This window comes from Apostichopus japonicus, chromosome 20 (assembly GCF_037975245.1).
Source record: "Apostichopus japonicus isolate 1M-3 chromosome 20, ASM3797524v1, whole genome shotgun sequence".
NCBI classification, from domain to species: domain Eukaryota; kingdom Metazoa; phylum Echinodermata; class Holothuroidea; order Aspidochirotida; family Stichopodidae; genus Apostichopus; species Apostichopus japonicus.
The window spans coordinates 23,797,580-23,817,760 of NC_092580.1; the positions used below are offsets into that span (position 1 = coordinate 23,797,580).

Consider the following 20,181-nt stretch of genomic DNA (forward strand, 5'->3'; position numbering starts at 1 on the left):
AAGCCTGCGCTTGTCCACTATGCCGTGTAACAGATATAGATAAAGCATTTTAGTCTATTGAGAATAATGCAACTCAAGGCTCTATAGAGCCAACTTAGTACAAAATTTTGCTTCCATTCTTCATACCCTCCGTCCTTGCCATCATCTATAAAGTGTTTTCTCGCTAGGGCTGAACATGGAGTTGTAAGTGAAAAAGATTAATAGGTGCTAATTTGTCGAAAAACATTCAGATACTGGAATTTGTGGGTGCTCCTTGAAATGAAAACCACCTTACCAATGCCCATGCTACCGATCTGCCTTCCTCCACCCTCTCCTCCAGAATGAACCCTCTTCTACTGCCCCTGTTCAAATAGATCAGTTTTTATCTGTTACTTAGTAAATAATGTTGCTTCTACATAATACTAGAAGTAACGACGCTTCATCGTTACTTCTCGGAAACGCCATATGTGATATTACGAGCGAGAAGTGATGGCACCCTCCCTTTATGGCAAAATGTAATCACCCGGTTCAATACCATGGCAAGGATGACGTCATCTTGTAAACAATATGGCGGCGACGTACACCAGCACTGTCAAGAGTTAGACTTCTTGAGCTTTTATGCTGCCTTATGGTGTTTTCAGATTACTCGAAACTCTCATTTTAAACTTTTTGAACATGGGTTATTTTAAAAACATTCTCGCTGCGTAGACATCATTCTGTACTTGATGTATTATGGGTTCTGGGTCGAGTTCAACAGCAGCACCGTCTGGTCCAAGACCGCAGACTTCAATACCACCAATTAATTACAAATCAGACGATGCTAACGTCAATAGATTGGTCCAGAAGTTGTCAAGACAAAGCAAGAGAAGGAAATATCCGAACTCTACCATCGAAACTTCCGAAGATGACTTTGTGGAACGTCAAGCTAGGAATCAGGTTGAGTAACTTGGTTATCTTCAGTGTGTGGGCCTAGTTTTTGTAGCATCCAAAACAGTTACTAAGATGTAGTGTAACTTTGTAAGGCTATCACAATTGATCATGGTCGAATCCTGTCTATTCAATGATGTACATAATGGCCAAACATCAAAAAGTATGTGCATGGAGTCCTTATTCTCTGTGTATTCCATTCACTGCAGAAGCACTGCAGAAACCCAAAATAAAGCCCTGGCTACATGTGGACACGTTTCGTTCATGACAGACTTCTAGGCTAGAGGTCATTGTTTAATTTGAATCATGTACACAACATTTGTCAGTTTTGTTTTGTCTGTTCATCAACACATTACTGTAGTCTGTAGCTATGTTGGTACAACCAATTATTATTAAAGTTAGGCCTAGTCTAATGACCAGCAAGCCGTGAAGAAAGGAGGATATCCTTATGAGAAAGAAAAACAAGATTACAGTATGTTGACCATTTCCTGAAATTCCAGACGAAAACAGAATGGAGCTCAGCACTATTATTAAAGAGGAAGATGTTTAAAAATTAGACTATGCAAACAGCAAATGCTGCAAATATTAGTGATCAAACAGGAAAACAATTTGCGTAGTGATGTTTGCCATATTGAAGATGTTGGTACATTTATCTCACAATGGAAACTGTGCATGTAGGTATAGGTATGGAAATTTGTACAATAATATAGGCCCCTAGGCCTATTTGTTTTCCCATAAAACAAGAAAAGTGTCCAATTCTTCATGACATAAATAATGATTGACTTTAAGAAAAAAAATCTAAAACAAAGAACAGTCTGGCCATGGTTTGTTGTTGTGATCAGATTGATGCATTACATTTCAAATTTAATTAGGCTATTCCCTTGGGATTAATTTCTCCCAAATAATTGAAAATTAACCTAATTCAGTAAGAAAGTAGACTACCATTATTGTAAAGTAGCATGATGTAATGTGGCCAGTTCTCTGTCTGCAGTTTTGAATAACTGTGCTTGATATACCACACTAGGGAACAAGTTAGTTGTTCAAAATTTTAGTAGCATTTTTGAAAGCTCTAAACTTTGTCCCTTATTTGGTTCCAGTGTAAGAACTCGTTGCTGTTCGAATCTCTGCACTTGTATAGCAACTTGCTCATTTTGCAGAGCATTTTACTTTGCGTTACATGATAATTATTCCATGAATGTATGGAAATTACTCACGTCTCGAGCTAGGATGTTCATTCCATCAATTGAAGGAAGGCTAAAATCCTCAGTCACACCATTCAATATCAAGGACTCAACTACAACATAAGCATAGCATAGCAGGAATTTGACTGTAGGATAAAAGCCTATAGTAGATCTTGACTTGTAAGTAAATAATATATGCAACAGGGTGTGCTGCTACTCCAATCCAATAAAAATTTCTTATCACTGTAGAACAGGGCTTTAGGCAGCCAGCCTTCTTTTGCAAAGCTGGTTTCGCAAAATGACGGCATATTTTTCCGTGCACGGCTTGCAAAATATATATTAAGCCTTGCAAAGTTTTCTCAAGTTTTCAGTACAGAGTATGCAAATATGTCATCATGTTGCCCCAAAAAGGTAGGACACCCACTTTAAAAATCTGGACACCCATATCTACCATTTCTGCCTCAAATGAACCCTGCCGTGTTTTGAAAGTGTTCATTTGAAGATTGATTGCAGTTAGACAGAGATGTTGCAGAACAGACCACTGCGATAATGTACTGTTATGAGTCATGGCTCGAGACACCCATTTTTCAAAAGGCAAAAGTGCTTAACTTTAACTTTTTGGTTTTCACAAGCCTGCTAGTGTTACCAGCAAAGAATACTATCTCAAAAGTAGCTTCTTTGAATCCCTCTTTTTGCATAAAGTGCGCTTAAGGAGCAAAAAGTTAAAACCTGTAAGATTTGATCTTTCTATTTATTTGTTTATGTTTATATGCACCCCATTGGGATAGTCAGTATCTTTCCTCATTGAATTTTCTTCATCATTTTCTTTCAGGAAAGTGTTTACATTCTCAAACAACTCTACAAAAGAATGGATCCTGCTGTCATGAAGACGATCGGCGAGGCAAAAGGAGAAGTGAAACTCTCTTTCAAATATAACGAGAAGCGTGGTGCACTCCTTGTGAAAGTTGTCTGCGCTAGAGACCTCAGTGCCAAAGATCTACGGGGGAATACCATTGATCCATATGTTAAGGTAAATTAGTGCCGGAGTAATTTCACGAAAACATAAACTTTATATCAACAACACTGTAGGGTGACCGTATTCTAATTACATGTTATAGGATACTTCAGTTCATTGATGTGTTGTAGTAACAAAAAATGGAAAAGTGAGTTACTAAAATATCAATTAAATATTATAAGTGATTAATATGTAGCCATTTTTGGGGAGTTTTTTTTTTAAATAGTTAGGTAAAAGGTTAACTTAAATCTTTCAAAATGTAGTTGTTCCTATCTCCACCTCCTATCTCCACCTGATAATAACTGCATGTCAATACCAGCACTATTGCCAGGATTTGCGGATTGTTGCAAGACGGTGAGAACCACTATCCTCCAGCCCTTGTACAGAAACTTCCACAATCTAAATTACAATCTACCTACAGATGGAGTTGATACCAGATTCTAACCACGAGGGAACCAAATCGACTCGATTTGCCAGGAAAACACTTCATCCAATATACAATGAGATCTTTACATTTAAGGTGACACCCGAGGAGCTTGTGGAGTCTATCTTCAGGGCTCAAGTCCTGAGCCGTGACCCCATGGGTAAGGATGATTTCCTGGGTGAAAGAATCATCAGATTCTCTGAGATGAACTTGGCTGAAACATGGACAAGTTGGTTTGAACTGCAACCAGAGGTAAATATGGTCACTGCTCCAGCAATTGAATAATTCCTGTTGTGAAGCAAATTCTTTCTTCGACCAAAGCGTTCATACGCAGTAGTTGATGTTTAGCATGCGGGCACCTCCCCATAACCCATGCATCCCTCCCATAATCCCCTCCGTCCAACCAACATTTCTTCTTTTCCCATGCAAGCCAAAATCATGTCCAAACATTTTATCTTCATGTGGGATTTCTAAGTTCTTTACAATTTCACATAAAATATTATGCATAATTGATGTGTATCTTTCCTTATTTCTACTTAGACAGATCTCAACATCCGAGGTGACCTTGAAGTATCCTTATCGTACAAGCTTCCGGATACTTTGATCGTGACTGTCCACGCCGCTACTGATCTCTTAAGTAGAGATGTGAATAGACCTCCAAACCCTTACGTTAAGGTCATCGTTTCGGGTATACCAAAGGGGGCAGAGACGCAAGTCCAAAGGAAAACGTTGTCTCCAGTTTGGGAAGAAAGTTTTGAATACACACTGGCTAAGGAAGAGCTTGTGGACAGGTTAGCAATACCATTGTTGTATTCTGCTTATCAACGAATATAGCTTGCCCAGAGGTGTGATATATTTTGGATAGAAAATTGGATAAAGAATGACCAGTTGTAAGAATTTATTGCAAAAAAGTATGTTGCAGGAGTGACAGGGAAATTGCATTCAAAATCATGATTAGTTTGGAAGTATTTATTTCTGCTGTTTTCAATTGACGTACGCAAACTCATCTTGACTGGAGCAAACTAGTGCACAAGGAGCAGCAAAGAATCAGGTTTTTTTATTTGCAGGTGACAGAGGGGAAAGTGTGGGGAAAAGATAGTCTGAGGGTACAGAGATTTGAAATGTAGCCTTGTAGTTGCATTATGTTTGGGAAATATTTGGTAACAGTGTTGACTCACTCTATAATGATGGATGTGGTGTTAATATAGAGTTTTATTATATATCCACATCCAAGGTGAGTGGCAGTCCTTTTTACCTCCCCCACCCCAACCCACCCCAACCCCAGTCCTCCAGATTAACTTGTTCAACACTCTGCATTCTTTTATTTCAGATACGTCGTGCTTCATGTGCTAGATAAAGCTATGATTGGTGATACAGAGGTGCTTGGGCAGGTCTACATAGATTTAACTAATTTAGATATTTACAACGGCTTTACAGGAAAGTTTGAATTAGCAGATTTGGTGAGAACCCATGCACCTATTTATTTTTTTATTTCTGACATGTTTTTTTACTCAGTCTTGTACATTTTCAAATCTTAGCATAAGACTTTGTGCCATAGTACAGTGGACACACTGGCAGTCTTAACTCTCTGCCCACTGACCAAATTACAAAATGTATCTTTTCTTGAAGTATTTCATGATCGTTTGTGAAACTTTCTCACAATGATCTTTGAGAGAGTGGGACATTAGGGGTCAAAACAATTACTTTCCCTTCTCTGACAATGATAGAAATTCATTAAAAAAAATTAAATATTGCTCATAATTAGTGTTAAATTATGGTGGGTCATTTTCAAGGTGCTCATGAACTTAATGAAATAGGTTTTAAGTTTATGCAGGGATCATTTGTCTACACTGCTTGAATTGGTTTCAAGGGCTTGCTAACACTTCATATATTATTGAATATATTTTTCAGCAAATGATGAATAGAAGATGACTTGAAAATTTGTAGCCAATTTAAAGGCATTTATAGCATTTTGTCTAGTCATAATTACAACTTTTTTTTTAAATTTTTTTATTTGATCTTGCTTTTCAGAAAACCTCTGACCGAGTTCGTAGTCAAGGATCTCAGTCTACAACAGCTCAAGAGTTTAAGGAGGCCATGTATGCACACAGTGTGTACAAGTACCCTTACTTAGTATTCAACAGAAACCAAACTGGTAACAAGGTAAGATGTAGATATATTAATAAATAATAAGAAAATTACACACATGTATATAAATAGCTGACAATTATCCATCTTTAACATCCTAACAGCCACATATTAATTGGAAGCCATAGCACTTCTGACTTGTATTTGTCAACAAGGCATACTTTTTTGATGATCTTTTCTTTATCAGAGTGTATGGTATTGTACAGTGCTGGTTATGCTGCGATATAGTTTTCTGGCCAGACAAACCTTAAAACATTTAGTTAGAAACATATCCATACAAAAATTATTATGGAGAAATTTGATCTTTTTTTCCCATTTATTGTTTTGTACTGTATGGATGACAGACCTCCTCAGTTTACATTCATTTATAGCTTTTGTTGATATTTAGGTGCAGGTCAAATTCAGATTAATATAGGCAGGACTTAAAGACTTCATATTTCAGATAGGTAACACATAACATCTGTAGATGCAGCAGACTATTGGAGCAGGTTTAGCTATCCCCTTTGCATATCAGAATTGGACTGAATCTGTTTTTCTTGATCTGTTGAGAATAACTGAGATGTCCCCACCTCCCTATTTTTTTTGTTTTGGCAAAAGCCCTTTTCATAAAGTACAAGTTCTACTTTCTTGAGAATGATAAGTACCCTTTTTACATTTTTGTTGTGAAAAAGTACCCTTTGGTTGAAAATTAAGTAAACTAAGTACCGGTTGAAATATCTCGCATAATGGGTTAGGTGTTTTTCATTTATATGGTTCCCGTGATATCACGATACAATTCGCATAACAGCTTCAATTATTATATGAAGTGATAAACTGAAACTGATAGCAGAAGGAAGAAATAATTCACTTGCTACTATGCATAGAAAAGAGCACCAAACTTACAATAGAACATCTTTGTATGGAATGGACAACTGTCACTGTTACACTTAATATGTATTGTCCCTTGTCTCATAGAGTAGGATTAACATAGCAACTGAGATATTGCTATTCTACTTAATTCACCTTCGCTAACCTTTCCTAACGTTCTTTAAAAGTAACAACTTGTGCGACTTCTGTGTATGTTATTCAGTGTGATCCGTTTGTCTTCCAACACTTAGATCGTGTCCGTTCGAAGTCGTAAGGCAGGCTCGTCAGCTAAGCTTCGTCTGATCGATGGTATGCCAATGTGAAGGGGTTTCAAAGATCAAAGAAAACAACATTCCAGAGCTGGTAGTTTTGTTTAAGTTGTGTTAGGAGTCGGAGGTATCATTATTTTTTATCTATATTATTGTACATTTTGCTTTTTAATCTTTCATTCGAAAATTTGCCTCAGATTACAAAAACAAAGGAAAGATTGCTAAGACATCACTTAGTAAATGATGTCATTGAATGCAATCCTATTCGCCGCACATGATTATGTACAATGCACAGGACCACCACCATTCCCTGCTGAGCTCAAAATTTCTTGCATTCTAAGATAATAAACAAGATTTCAAATTTTCAAGTTGCCTCAAGATCTTAACTCACTTACCATGTTTTTGGATACAGCACGATCAACGTACAATGAACTTGTCATTAATAAAAAGAGTACTTCAATGGTGATTCAACTTTTATCAGTGTTATAATGACCATTTTCTGTCCATCTAGCATTATTTTCATCCTTAAATGTAAGTTATCAACATTATGTCATCACAATCCATTTCCAGGTTTTTTCTTTTTCTTTCATCTTTTCTTTGTTCTTTTCTTTTTAACATTTTTTTGCACAAATACACTATTTTCGGTGCAATCAAGTTTATTTTGAATGAATTGATTTACGATATAGCAGTAAACATCAGAATTCTGAATCCTAGTTTATTTTAAATATGAATCATCCAAAAACATACAAAGACTACTAAGATTTTCCAATCCTTTCATTAAGCCTCTGCTTCCAGTGTTGAAAATTTTTCATTGAGACTGTAAGACAATCCGTTTTGAAGGAAGATGCTACAACCCTGTATGCACTGTGGAAATCAAACTTTGTTTTTGGAAAAGCAGTCAGTCAAGAGAAATACCTTTTTCGTGAAGGGAAGGGGTTAGGGGAGGAATGGGCAGTGAGGGCCTAAGAGGTTAGCAGGAGGTGTCCCTCTCGCCCACATGGCCAGAAGGCCAATACCTAATATAGCAATCTTTCTGTCTTTCATATGACTGTTTCTAAGGGTTTGTTTTAAGATTTAAGAAGATTCACATCACCCAGGCATCTATATCATGCATCTCACAGCTTTTGTGACTGTATTTGATCCGTATGTCAAAATGATGCTTCCACAAATGGATATACCCTGTACACTACAGAGTATTTATAAACATTTTAATTCTTTCATGAGATGCCTTCCACTTTTTGTAGTTGTTCCAATTTGTTAGTTTCCTCCCCATCATGAACTTTGAGAATTTACTGGATTAAAGTGTAGTTTGGTATCATAAGAAATTTGTATAATTTGCATTCTTTTGGATTGTTCAACAATATAAAAGTGTAAATGTAAGTGTGTTGAACATTCCTCTACCGCCTGTTCAAGATGCTTAATTCATGCGAGTAAACTCCGTCCAAATGCTTATAACATTTAAATAAAGTGACTCATACAAACTATCATATTTGTTCTATCATTATTTGATATTTTTTGTTTTTGCATTTATTTGCTAAAAGTTATGCCTCCCAATTCCCCCCCCCCCCTCTTCCACCCTGACCTTTTAAATACCCATGCATGGCACAATGTAGATAACTTTGTATTAACTAGTACTAATTCATGATAGAGGCTTGAGATGGGAGGGGGCAGGAGCAGTGGTGTGCTCAAAGGGGAGGGTGCCATCCCCACCTCCATCAGTTGGGGGACAACTTTTTCAAAATTTGAAAGTAGTTTTTAGCACAACCATGCATTTAGACCGGACTATTAACCTAGCGTTTAGTCTAAATATGCTTCAGAATACACCATTTGACCTCTAAACTTAGATTATTGTAGCAGGGGTTATCCCCCCCCCCCCTTTTTGCAAGTCACATTCAACAGCCCCACACAATTTGCTAAAATTTGGATACACCTACAGCCTATCCAGGGATTTAGCCTTCCCCTTCAAAATCCTGTGTGCATCACTGGGCAGGAATGGAGGTCATGTTCAGTGATAAAGAAAAGGCTGCCCTTTCCATCTTAGGCTTAGCATTGATGTCCAGATTGTTCTTCCATGGTATATAATCAGGCAGTTATTTGGGAGAAGTCCGCAAGATTACAACTTTCATGTCCGGTGGCTTCCAATTCAACTTTTAACTCAAATTTGGAATCTTTTCAATTTGGAAAGTCATTAGTAGATCGCTCTTGAATGAAAACCCCACCTTACTAAAATTATATTTGATTTTTATATAGCGCTTTATACCAGCGATAGGTCTCAAAGCGCTTTACATACATTATATTACCCTTTGTCAATGATAACCTGTCCCAGAAACAATCCCTCCAGTCGGCAGCAGTTATATACTGCGCCCAATGATAAGTTACCTCACAGGTACCGATTTGACTCCTGGGTGGAGAGAGGCAAGTGAGATAAAGCATCTTGCCCAAGGACACAATGTAATGAACTAGGTATGAATCGAACCAGCAATCCAATGTGACTTGAACCAGCAATTTCACTATGACCCAGCCAGGTATCGAACCTCCTAACTGCTTAAGCCTCATTGCTTCAAATCGGTCAAGTCGACTTAAACAATCCCCATGTCCACACATCCCCCCCCCCCCCTTAAAATCCTGCATTTTCCCCAGATTACATGACAGAAACTTGTGAGAACTGTGGCTATTGAATTCAGCATCGAAGCAAGGTTCACTGTCTACATAATTCCCAAACTATGGGTCGCCAATCTCTTACAGCGGGGTACGTGCCGGTTAGTGGAAATGGTTCCAAAGGAAATCTGACAGTAAAATTCCTCAATCTCGACATAGTGATACGATTCCAACTTCTAGTAAATGTGCAATTAAATGCTATCAATCGGTCTATGTGCAGTTTACTCATCAAGAGTGTGGTCTGGATGATTTCCGGACCTGGAACAATTTGTGGGTCATGACTAGGGATTTCAAAATGAAAATGACAACTTTGTCCCCCAAAAATGAAAGAATTTGTAATATTCACAAGAAATGACGACACTTGAAGCTCAAATATGTTACAACAATTTTTAATGTAAGTTGACAGGTTAACATCTCGGCAATTATTAACTCTACATGCATATAGCGATAATGTGACTCAAGTACTGCACATCAAGAAAAGGGGGGAAAAAAAGAAGGAAGAAACATGAACTACATGCTCCCTGGTGAACCAATAGGAACAAAGTCAAGATGGGAGAATACGCTAGGGAGCGAGTCTGTGTACAACACAAAAAGAGTTATTGCATTAAATGAACAATTTCATATGTAGATTTTGTTTTCTGTTTATGCGTTATGCTGTCTTGTTTGACAATGTTTGTTTTTTCTTCTAAATTTACAAAATTTAGTTAACTGTGAGATGTAATTCAGGAAACTTTTGGTATCCAATTATAGTTTTCATAAAAACTCATATTTTGATTGATCCTTTAACATTTTGTATAGGTGTTGCTTTTTACCATTATAAAACAGTTGCCTTGAATATACACCATTTAACCTGTAGAAACGAGAGTACGGGAAAAGAGAATAAAAAGAAAGAAGAAAAAGAAAATGTTCCTCTCAGCCAAATTTGTTCCAATATTCAAAAGAAGACCAAATAGATTAAATGTTGCAAGAAAAACTGATTAATTTAATAATAAGTGAGCCATTTCACGACCATATTATAAATGACCGGTGGCAAGGATGATATTTATTGACAAAGTTGATAACGTTCACAGCAATGTATACTTGCATAATGACAAGTAACCTATATAGCAGAGCAGAAACCACGAGTCGATCGACCTACCACGACTCTGCTTCATAATACATTAACTTATTGCAGACAGTAATCGCACTACGTTACAAGAGGGGGTTACCATACAAGAAACATTTAATGGTGATTACTGAATATATGGCAAGCCAAATGAGAGATCTCTGAACGGACTGAAGCAGTTGAACTGGAACTCTTAGTGCTACCGACTCAAAAAGGCAGCTTGGAACTACAGAAACAGTTACCTAAGGGGTGGGGGGCGGGGTAGGGAGACCTATTACAGGCACATTTATTTTAAGCAGTCTTTCATATGCAGACAATCATGTTCCTGTCCGCACCTGATGCACCAGATTTAGCGATAGGTTTGCAATATGTTGACTGCAGGAACAACTCATTAGCAACAAGGTTTGCTATGCTATTCTACAATGACAATCTACTGCATGCAAGGTATGTTACAATCTGTCATGATTTACAGAGGAACTGAACTTACAATCGACATCATAAGTAATCATCAGGAAATGTTTCCTTAAGAGAGAGGTGAGGAAACAAACACTATGCCAGAGAACCTCATCAAAGGTCGTTGACGACAGATCTTTTTAAACACTTTATTTATACGACACAATTTTGGCATTTCATTAAAGAATTTGCAGCATGCAAATGCTAGTGAACTGCAAGACCTCCACCCTGACCTTTTAAATACCCATGCATAGCACAATGCAGATAACTTTCGATTAACTAGTACTAATTCATGATACAGTCTTGAGATGAGAGGGGGCAGGAGCAGTGGTGTGCTCAAAGGGGGAGGGTGCCATCCCCACCTACGTCAGTTGGGGGGGAAAACTTTTTAAAATTTGAAAGTAGTTTGGACCATACTCCCCCTCCCCTCCCCCTCCCAACCCTTACATGGATGAGGGAGAGCAGAGTCATCAAAAAGAAACTCAAAAGGATACAAGATTTTTAACACAGCTTGATTCACGATATTTAAAACAGGACAAAATAATTAGAACAGGAACGTGATGCCTTGAAAAGCAATCCAGACCGATCTAATGAAAATAAAATATAATACCTGAAATAATAGAGGAATGGGTGTGTTGTTAAAAGAGGGAATAACTACATCTACAAACAATTATAAATCAGTATGACAACACAACCCATGTCACATTTAAATCTAGCACCTACCAACCCCCTCAAATTCCTATCTACCCACAACTGTAAGAAGGAGCTACACATTTGCTAATGTGGTTTGTCTTATTTATTTATTTAATTTTTTTAGGGGGGTGGGGGTGGGACCAAGTCACAGTTTCCAGGAAATTAGTCTTAACTTGAAATACCACTGCAGGAAATAACCTGGCTGCCATACTACAAAACAATTTTAAACCTGTCAATGAAACAACTTGTTGTTGGCAAGGCAACACATTCAATACCACTTTGTTATTACTACAGTGAAATGATTTTGACGTCCAAGGAAACTATTCAAGAGCTGACGTGAGCAGAATATTATATTGAAAAAGAGCGTATTCAGTTTGAAAATGTACACTTGATTCCTACTAATGCAGCTCCATTTCAGTTGTTTGGGGATTTTCAGAGTCCAAACATTCCATACAAGCCTACGATTGTTACTTGAGTTGGATGTATCGGATGCATCCGATATGAGCACTCAAACAGTTCTGCTGAAAGCTAATCTCGAATTATTTGTCCAATTTGCACTTTTCTCATCCTGGAAGTAGAGATGGTCTGTTTCAGTGTAACCTATATCATTGCAACAAGTGCACTAGACATTAATATGCATGACATTCAAATAGTTAACCAAATCACTATAAAGAATCAAAAAAAAAATTCCTCATGCCCTCATATTCTATGAAAAAGCTTTTTAAATTCCTCTGATTAGAATTTCATTCCAGCCAAAAAGAATAAAAAAAGGTTTTCAGTTCTGATCAGAGATACCATAGATGTGTGTTAGTCACAGCTGTAACTTACATTACTACACCTACGGCATGAGTATTGCTATAGGTTGAAATAGTTTAGTTTAAAGAATTTTTTGTTAGCTTAGGCATCAATGTTACTTACACCTTACAATGTTAGGCTACCTAGGCTGCCTCTCTATCACAATACAAAAGCAGAACTGAAGAGGTCAATTGATATCTTTGCAACTCGACTAATTGTTTCCTTTTAAGAGAGAGGTCGCAAGATTGATTTTCATAATTTTCTTATTTTAACTCTACATCTTCCTTTAAGTTGTTTTATAAGAATTGAATCTTGCCTGAATTAACATTTCCACCTGTTTCCTAACTAAAGTCAATATTGAGGTACCCAATCATTACTTTATAACAATGGCAAAATTAATCAAAATTCATACAAAATTTATTTTATTATTTTCTTACTTTTTTTTCTTTTTTTAGCTACATATTTGGGAAATATTTGCAGCTGTGCTAACTACATTTGACCAACGTTACTACTATACACTAAGTTAATTGTCTACCCAAAGGTCCCTAAGAAAAGTATAAAATAAAAGCAGAGAAAAAAATGATGATGATCATAATAATAATAATAATAATAATAACATTATTAATAGTAGATTTCATAGTTACAAACAATAAGTGAGAGAGAGAGAGAGAGAGCTTCCAATGCAAAGGAAGAACAATTATAAAGTTAGAATTAGGATTCACATCACATGAAATACTGCATTATAGATAGGAAGGAGAAAAAAAGTACATTTTTAGTTACAACATCACATTTACCTTAAACAAAGCACTTGAAACCACACTCCACAAATAAAAAGATGTTTCCTTTTTTAATGGAAATAACAAAAACCCATTACACCGGATCGGTGGCGACTGCCTCTCTCAAAATTACTAAGATGTGCAGAAGAAACAAACGACCCAGAGAGACGAGTGTGAAGAAATCTCCTGCTCTTGGAATTAACACCCCAACGTCGGTTGGGATCCAACACAGATCTTGTCTCCCATGTCTTAATAGATCATCCAAGACCTGCCTCTTCTTCTCATCATCTGGTCTGAGATGCCTTAATCAATTGTACCAAATATTCTAGCAAAAACTGGCACTTAGTGGAGGTAAACTGTACTATGGATGATTATTATGTGGTTCCTGTGGAAATATAAGCTCCCCCTGGGGTACCCTCTTCAAAATTCATCATTCCAACCAATGCCTCCCCCCTCTCCCACTCTTTGTTTTCCCTCCATGAAAACCAACTCCCACCCCTCCCTTCCTCCAATGCTACCACAAAAGAACAATAGGAAAAAAAGGATATTGAAACTTCTAATGCCAACCACCGTCTGCTGAATATGTGCCAAAGACCACAGACACATTACTCATATCTATGGCATTGGCTTACAATTACATATTTGTATTATCAATTAAAGTTTAAAGCTACATTTGTTAGAAAATGTTATAACTATATTGGATATAGTGTTAGTTCTTACACCTTACGCAAACTATTGCAATACACTTCCGCTACAACGTTTTGAATATTGAGTACAACTCTCTCTTTTGAGCTATATTTTTTTGGTTGTCTTTACCTCCAATAGGCAGCTTCTCGTGAATCATTATTTGCAAAACTTTTTGTTTACATGCACAGACACTTTCCACAGGAACCACATGTTAGGGGGAAAAAAAGAAAAGGAATCTATCTTTTCCTAAACTTGTCCAATGAGGTTCGAAATGCATTAAGAGCCTCACAATGGAAGGAAATCGTAACCAAAAAAAATGAGGAGGAAAAAGATTATCGAGTAATGATGTACCTCACACTGAATAAGACCAGGATGCAGATCGGTAGTACTGTCTGCCTCCTTAGAGAAGGGTGCATTTACGTCCCCTCTTCTTTTTGACCTGCAGAGCGGCCCTAGTCGCCATTTCAAATACTTCCCTAACGCCCTCGTTGCATTTCGCAGAACACTCTAGATACGAAAAAGCACCAATTTTCTCAGCCATGGCTCTTCCTTCTTCTGGCTTTACTGGTTCTTGTTTCATCTTCAGCAGCTCTCGCGTTGTGTTCTCATCAAACCTCAGATCCTTTTTGTTGCCAACTAAGATGACTGGTACATTTGGGCAAAAATGTTTAACCTGGTGAGATGGGGAAAAAAATAAATACACAATTTTGTTCCAAAATTATTGGTGTGCAATTATTGTTCCAAAGAAAACAAACATAAAAAATAAGTGAGGTGACTTTTTGGAGGAGTAATAATCCATAAATCCCAGCAACAGAATAAAGCATTCAAAAAAGAATTTAAAGAAGTTCTCATCACACTTGACAACATGAGCATGCAGCAATTTTGGCTGTACATAAAAATATATACATACAGAACATTGTTTTGTCACTTGCACTATAGTCAGAGGATGCACATAACTGATATTTGATTATGAAATTCAAATGTTACAGAATTTGTGACCTTGCACATGATTCTAGACTTTCATACATTAAGTACAGTCTGTATTATATCAATGCTGTCACACAATGTAACTTTCAAATTTCTTGACTCTTTTTTTTTCTTGAATCACTGACATTGTCACTGTGAAAGGAAATTGTGCTCCTAAAAACATCTTTAGTTGCATGTTTCAAAATTTTGATTGGCCATGTTTAGAAGACCTGCCCATTGTCTAATTAAACACGGGTGGCCAGGAAGTTGCACACAAGTCTGTGAATGTTCAGGAAAGTTTATATGAGATTGAAAAGAAAGAGACTTGCGACATTTTATTTCTCTCGCTGAAGAAAAAATTGCATCTTGGCCACAAGATGCCACATAAATGTTAACATCTGTCCCAGCCATCATTTCAAACAAACAGAGGGACGTTTTGGTTAATTTTGACTGACCTCTGGGGTCCATTTTTCTGGGATGTTTTCTAAACTGTCTGGGTTGTCTATTGAGTAACACATGAGGATAACATCTGTGTCTGGATATGACAACGGTCTCAGTCTGTCGTAGTCCTCCTGTCCGGCTGTGTCCCACAATGCTAATTCAACCTGAAAAACAAGATAACAAGAAGAATAAAAAGACATGACAAGGGACATTCAATTGAAGTCTTTTTAAATCTAGCCATTAGATCAAATGCTGCAGAAAACCACTCACGGATAAAGTAATGTAAAAGATGCATGACGTTTTCATCATCCGTGGTTGTAAAGTCCACAACTGGGATGGTCTTTAAATGTTCTTAGTAAATGAATAATGTCCACTTCCTGCACACTTAAAGACTACCACACCCAACAATCAAAGAGATTGGCACTGTCAGATAGCTTTGCTTGGAAAAGTAAAAATAACATTGGGAAAAAAGAACCAAAGAGAACGGTCTACAATGCCAAATCTTTGAAGATGGCTTACAAATGTTTGAAAGTCAGCATATTTTGCTTTTAGATTCTAGCATACTTATGTCGCGATACTGATGACCTTTAGCCAAGAAAAGGTAAAGTGGCATGTGGTAATCTAATTGTTACAGTTCGTGGCCAAAAAAATCCCTGATATACTTCTAACTCATTCATTCCAATAGCTGTACTATGGTATCGCGAGAAAGGGTGACTTGTAATTTAACTCCATATAAAGGAAGGTAATTTCAAAGGAAGGAAGTCACTTAAACCACCTACAGTAATATCAACAACAGAAGAATGCCCTGACATACTCAGGACAGTTTTTAAGAGTAAAAAAACCCATCTTCCTGTAGATCAGAAAGTGATACATTACAGCTGTTTGGCATGATATTGCATATCAATTTATCTGACAAAAGACATTTCATCTCACAGTTGATTCCAATAACAAGGGAATAAATCATAACTCAATGCTATGCAAAGAGGTAAACTGCTATACAATTGCAACAGGTTAGGTAGGTTAGGATTCACTGTGCCATACACTAACAACAGTAGGATAGAATTGAGTTCGTTAGCACAAAAACGTGAAGAAAACATCTTCATGTCAGTATACCAATACACTTCAGGTGGCCAAACACCAAAATGATTACTTGAGGCATTTTCTACATGCCATTGGGTATAATTCGCAAAATATAAAACAATTTCAGGAGTTTTGAGACAAGTTTACGGTTATTGCTGCCATGATAAGTAGCAAAGTTTTCAGATTTTCACTCCACACTAGTTGCAAGTAGAAAACCTTAGATTTTCATTTCATAAAAGATCACTTTGATTTAGGTAGTGTAATGGAGTAACAGTGACTTTTTGTGCATCATTCTGCAGCTAAAAGACAAGAATAAATAATTGGGAAAATGTAAGAAGTCACTCATCGAGTAGTGGTTCAAAGTTGCAGTGAGGTACTGCATAGGCTTAGGACTTGCACACACCTAGCTATAGCACAGTAAATGCCTAGTACTAGAGGAGCCCTAATGTTACATTTAAGCCAAGCTACCTTCGTAGGTAATTTCGCCAATCTCCTTTGGAATTGTTTGAGACAAAATACAGGCAACTTTGCTGCATAATAATGATGATACTTTGTTGTCGAGGCCTGCTGTTTGACCAACTATGTTCAACACTTATGCTATGATTCTTACAAAACTGTCAATCAAACTTCTACGCCAACTTCTTCACATTAATGTTAAAAGATGACATCAGGTGATGAATAAAACTGATTTCATGTAGAAGAGGCATAAGCCTATCCTAACTAAGTTTAAGTTCCCCTTCTGTTTACCGGAACCAAAACGGGAAACATTTTCTTCACAAAAAGGGCAGAATTTCAAAGATCCATTGGGAGTGAGAAAATATGCACAATGCAATGTCCTTTTATAACTGTGTTTAGTGCTTTTCTTGTTTGTGCTTAACTTCAGTGGAATGATACATAACTAAGCTTTACCTTCTTACTTTCGCCAGAAACTGACCGAGATATAGGGGTCATGCATGGGGTAGTGCTAAAGGTTAACCAATTCTTTTAAGACTAACTAGATAGGACTTTTTATTTTCAGAGGGGAGAAAGATACTTGGAGAGGAGTGGAAATAATCTGTACGACGACCTCAAAAATAAAGGCAAACTTTATCTGCTGATAACAGAGCATGTAGGGTCATGGCTTAATAAAACCTTTTTTTTTTAAATTGTCTTTACCACCTTTTTCCATCATACTTACTGTTTTGCTATCAACTTCTATATCAGCCACATAGTTCTCGAACACAGTTGGTACGTAGACTTCTGGGAACTGGTCCTTACTGAAGACGATGAGTAAACAGGTTTTACCACAAGCACCATCTCCTACGATGACAAGCTTCTTTCGTATCGCTGCCATGATTAACCTGTCAGGGAGGAGTAATTAATATTGCAAACACTGTGACTATCGTAAATTTGCATTTAGTCATGCCTTCATATTTACATTTTTTTTTTGCTTGTTCATCTATTGTTAAAAGTCACAATCAGAATACTTGGATGACACTAGTGGATCTCATAACAGGGAAAGATTGAAGCAAAATCTCTCCAAAAGGAGAGAGAAGGGAAGGCTAAGCAGGCCTCTTGACTTTGGTCAGTAAGCTTTGCAAACCTAGTAACATACTTGGTATTACACAATATATGATTGTAATTGATCACACTAAATCACTCCCCTATACTATGTCTTCCAGATACTTTTCATAGTAACTTAATAATTACAAACTACATGGCACTTAAAAACTTTGAACTCCATGACTTGAAGTGCAACTTGGCAGAGACAATTTTACAAGCTGATGACTTCTATTGATATAAGATTTAAGTATATATATACAGTATCAAAAAGTTGATCAAAATCAACTTATAAAGCTGCTTTAAAACAGAGCCACATTTTGAAAAAGTCATTGGGGAGATCTTACTTCTGTAGGCTGGCAGTAGCAGCCATTTAAGTCAACTATTACACAGTATTAAGTAAAATAGCTAAACCTATAGAGAGAGCAATAAATGTTAACTATGTGACAGAAATACTTTCCCATCTTAAATGGTGTGAAGACTCCCGCAAAAAGAAACGTCTAATGCCGGTAATCTGACCTAGTTTCAAATAAGGTGTAAGGGTTAAACACCACCATCGATCCCAGAAAATACACACACAGCTTGCTACCGTCGGTAATTAGACACTAGTGTACAGTCAGTAAATACAGTTGCGCTCAATACCCACAGCACAGTGTACAAACGGTACAGCAATGGACATCTCAGGTCCAGATAAAGATAACAAGGTATCACAGTTCATTACTGTCTGTATTTTGTAGCGACACGAACAAAACGTCACTTGCAAGCAACGGAAATTTAACTTTTTCAGATGGCCGCACGCCGTTTGGGGCGAGTCTTCAATACCTTTAAACAGGGACAACAAAGTATGTGGTCATTTTTTGTAGTACTTTCCTAGTCAGAAACATTTACCTTCATTACCTTGCAAGCAACATAGCTTTTATTAGGGCATTGACTGTTGATGGTTTACATTCGAGCATTGAACTAAAAATGTTGGAGACTTTAGCCTACAACAGTTTTACATTTAAATGAGAGTCAGTTGTTCAGGGTGCTCCCCTTGAGATATTTCTATGACTGTCCAACATGTGTTGTGCAGCACTGATGTGATATGATGTTGCAAACCACCTTCACATCCAGTTTAATCTACATAGCATGGCTTATAAAAATGATTCTAAGAAGTCCTTTCAAGCTGTAGCCTAGCACAATAGATTTATGTGAAGAAACTCTCAACTTAGGTCTAGAAAGTATAAAACAGTTTGAGGTCAAATTTGCCATGTTAAGTAATGAAATTTACCTCCAATCTGAAGTACATAAAGTCAATATTGTCGGCACCATAGGACATGCCTATCCATGATATCATTACTCAGCCTACGTACATTACATGCGCATGTATTCCACATATGCCTAGGCTCTTTTTCTTTCTGCCCTTTCTCCCAATTGTTATTAGCCCGTGACACATACAATGATACAGTGTACAGGCCTACTGTACAACTGCGTGTTATCCTATGCTGCCAATCGTGCTCCTCTCGTCTACTTTGTGAACCGGGAAGTGCACATAAATACCGTGATTTTGAAGCCACGAACGACGGAAACTAAACCAAAAATAACTGCGATATCTTTAAATAATTTGAAGACTTAACGTTGCAAACCATCCCTTGATTAAACCATACTTACTATAAAATTGGAAGAAATAAGGCGTTCACTAAGTATGTATTTGTCGATCCTGCGATACTTCCAACGACACGACGGTCGGGTCAACTCGTTCATTATCGGCAACAACCGAACACTCACAATACGGAGGGTGTGTTCATTTTTAACATCCGGGCTACAGCCGTATGTAAAACCAAACACGTCTGATCCCAGCAGGTTGTTATCGTATACTTTTATCCCAAATTTTTTTAAATTGCTCCGTTTTAGCTTTCGATTACAAAATCTTGAACGCAAATTTCAGACAGATAGTTGTATTTGGGAATTTGGGAATTGTTAATCCCGATTTATTTCAGCCTCAAATTTGAATTTTGTGTTAGAAAACTGGAGAACCGTTCAAATTGACGTAATGGGTGTTTTTAGAAAGTTGTCGCAACAAATTTGAGAGGCCATGATTTGATTGTCGTCAAGTATTCGCTTCACCACAGGATACATGATCTGACACAACGAAAGCAAAACTCGAAGTGTGAATCATATTTGACCATCATGTTGACGGTTGTGTTTATAAAGGGATTA

At 37.2% G+C, this 20,181-nt stretch overlaps 2 protein-coding genes across 4 annotated transcripts; one reads left to right on the forward strand and one right to left on the reverse strand.

The window, feature by feature from the left end:
* Positions 1 to 522: 522 nt before the first annotated feature.
* Positions 523 to 8,273, forward strand: LOC139962231 (synaptotagmin-7-like). Of its 2 annotated transcripts, none has more exons than XM_071962249.1 (7): positions 523 to 915; positions 2,920 to 3,117; positions 3,524 to 3,778; positions 4,067 to 4,317; positions 4,857 to 4,986; positions 5,558 to 5,689; positions 6,772 to 8,273. In XM_071962249.1, the coding sequence occupies exons 1-7, from the start codon at positions 712 to 714 to the stop codon at positions 6,841 to 6,843; spliced, it is 1,242 nt and encodes a 413-aa protein (XP_071818350.1). In that variant the 5' UTR covers positions 523 to 711; the 3' UTR covers positions 6,844 to 8,273. The 2 variants fall into 2 exon arrangements, with proteins under 2 accessions (XP_071818350.1, XP_071818351.1); XM_071962250.1 differs by lacking the exon at positions 523 to 915 and adding an exon at positions 1,037 to 1,069.
* A 1,547-nt stretch (positions 8,274 to 9,820) lies between these two features.
* LOC139962240 (ras-like GTP-binding protein RHO) lies at positions 9,821 to 19,788 on the reverse strand. Of its 2 annotated transcripts, none has more exons than XM_071962284.1 (4): positions 19,633 to 19,788; positions 17,621 to 17,783; positions 15,378 to 15,527; positions 9,821 to 14,629 (listed from the first exon to the last, which is right to left on the reverse strand). In XM_071962284.1, the coding sequence occupies exons 2-4, from the start codon at positions 17,774 to 17,776 to the stop codon at positions 14,357 to 14,359; spliced, it is 579 nt and encodes a 192-aa protein (XP_071818385.1). In that variant the 5' UTR covers positions 17,777 to 17,783; positions 19,633 to 19,788; the 3' UTR covers positions 9,821 to 14,356. The 2 variants fall into 2 exon arrangements, with proteins under 2 accessions (XP_071818385.1, XP_071818384.1); XM_071962283.1 differs by lacking the exon at positions 19,633 to 19,788 and adding an exon at positions 19,253 to 19,308.
* Positions 19,789 to 20,181: the final 393 nt, after the last annotated feature.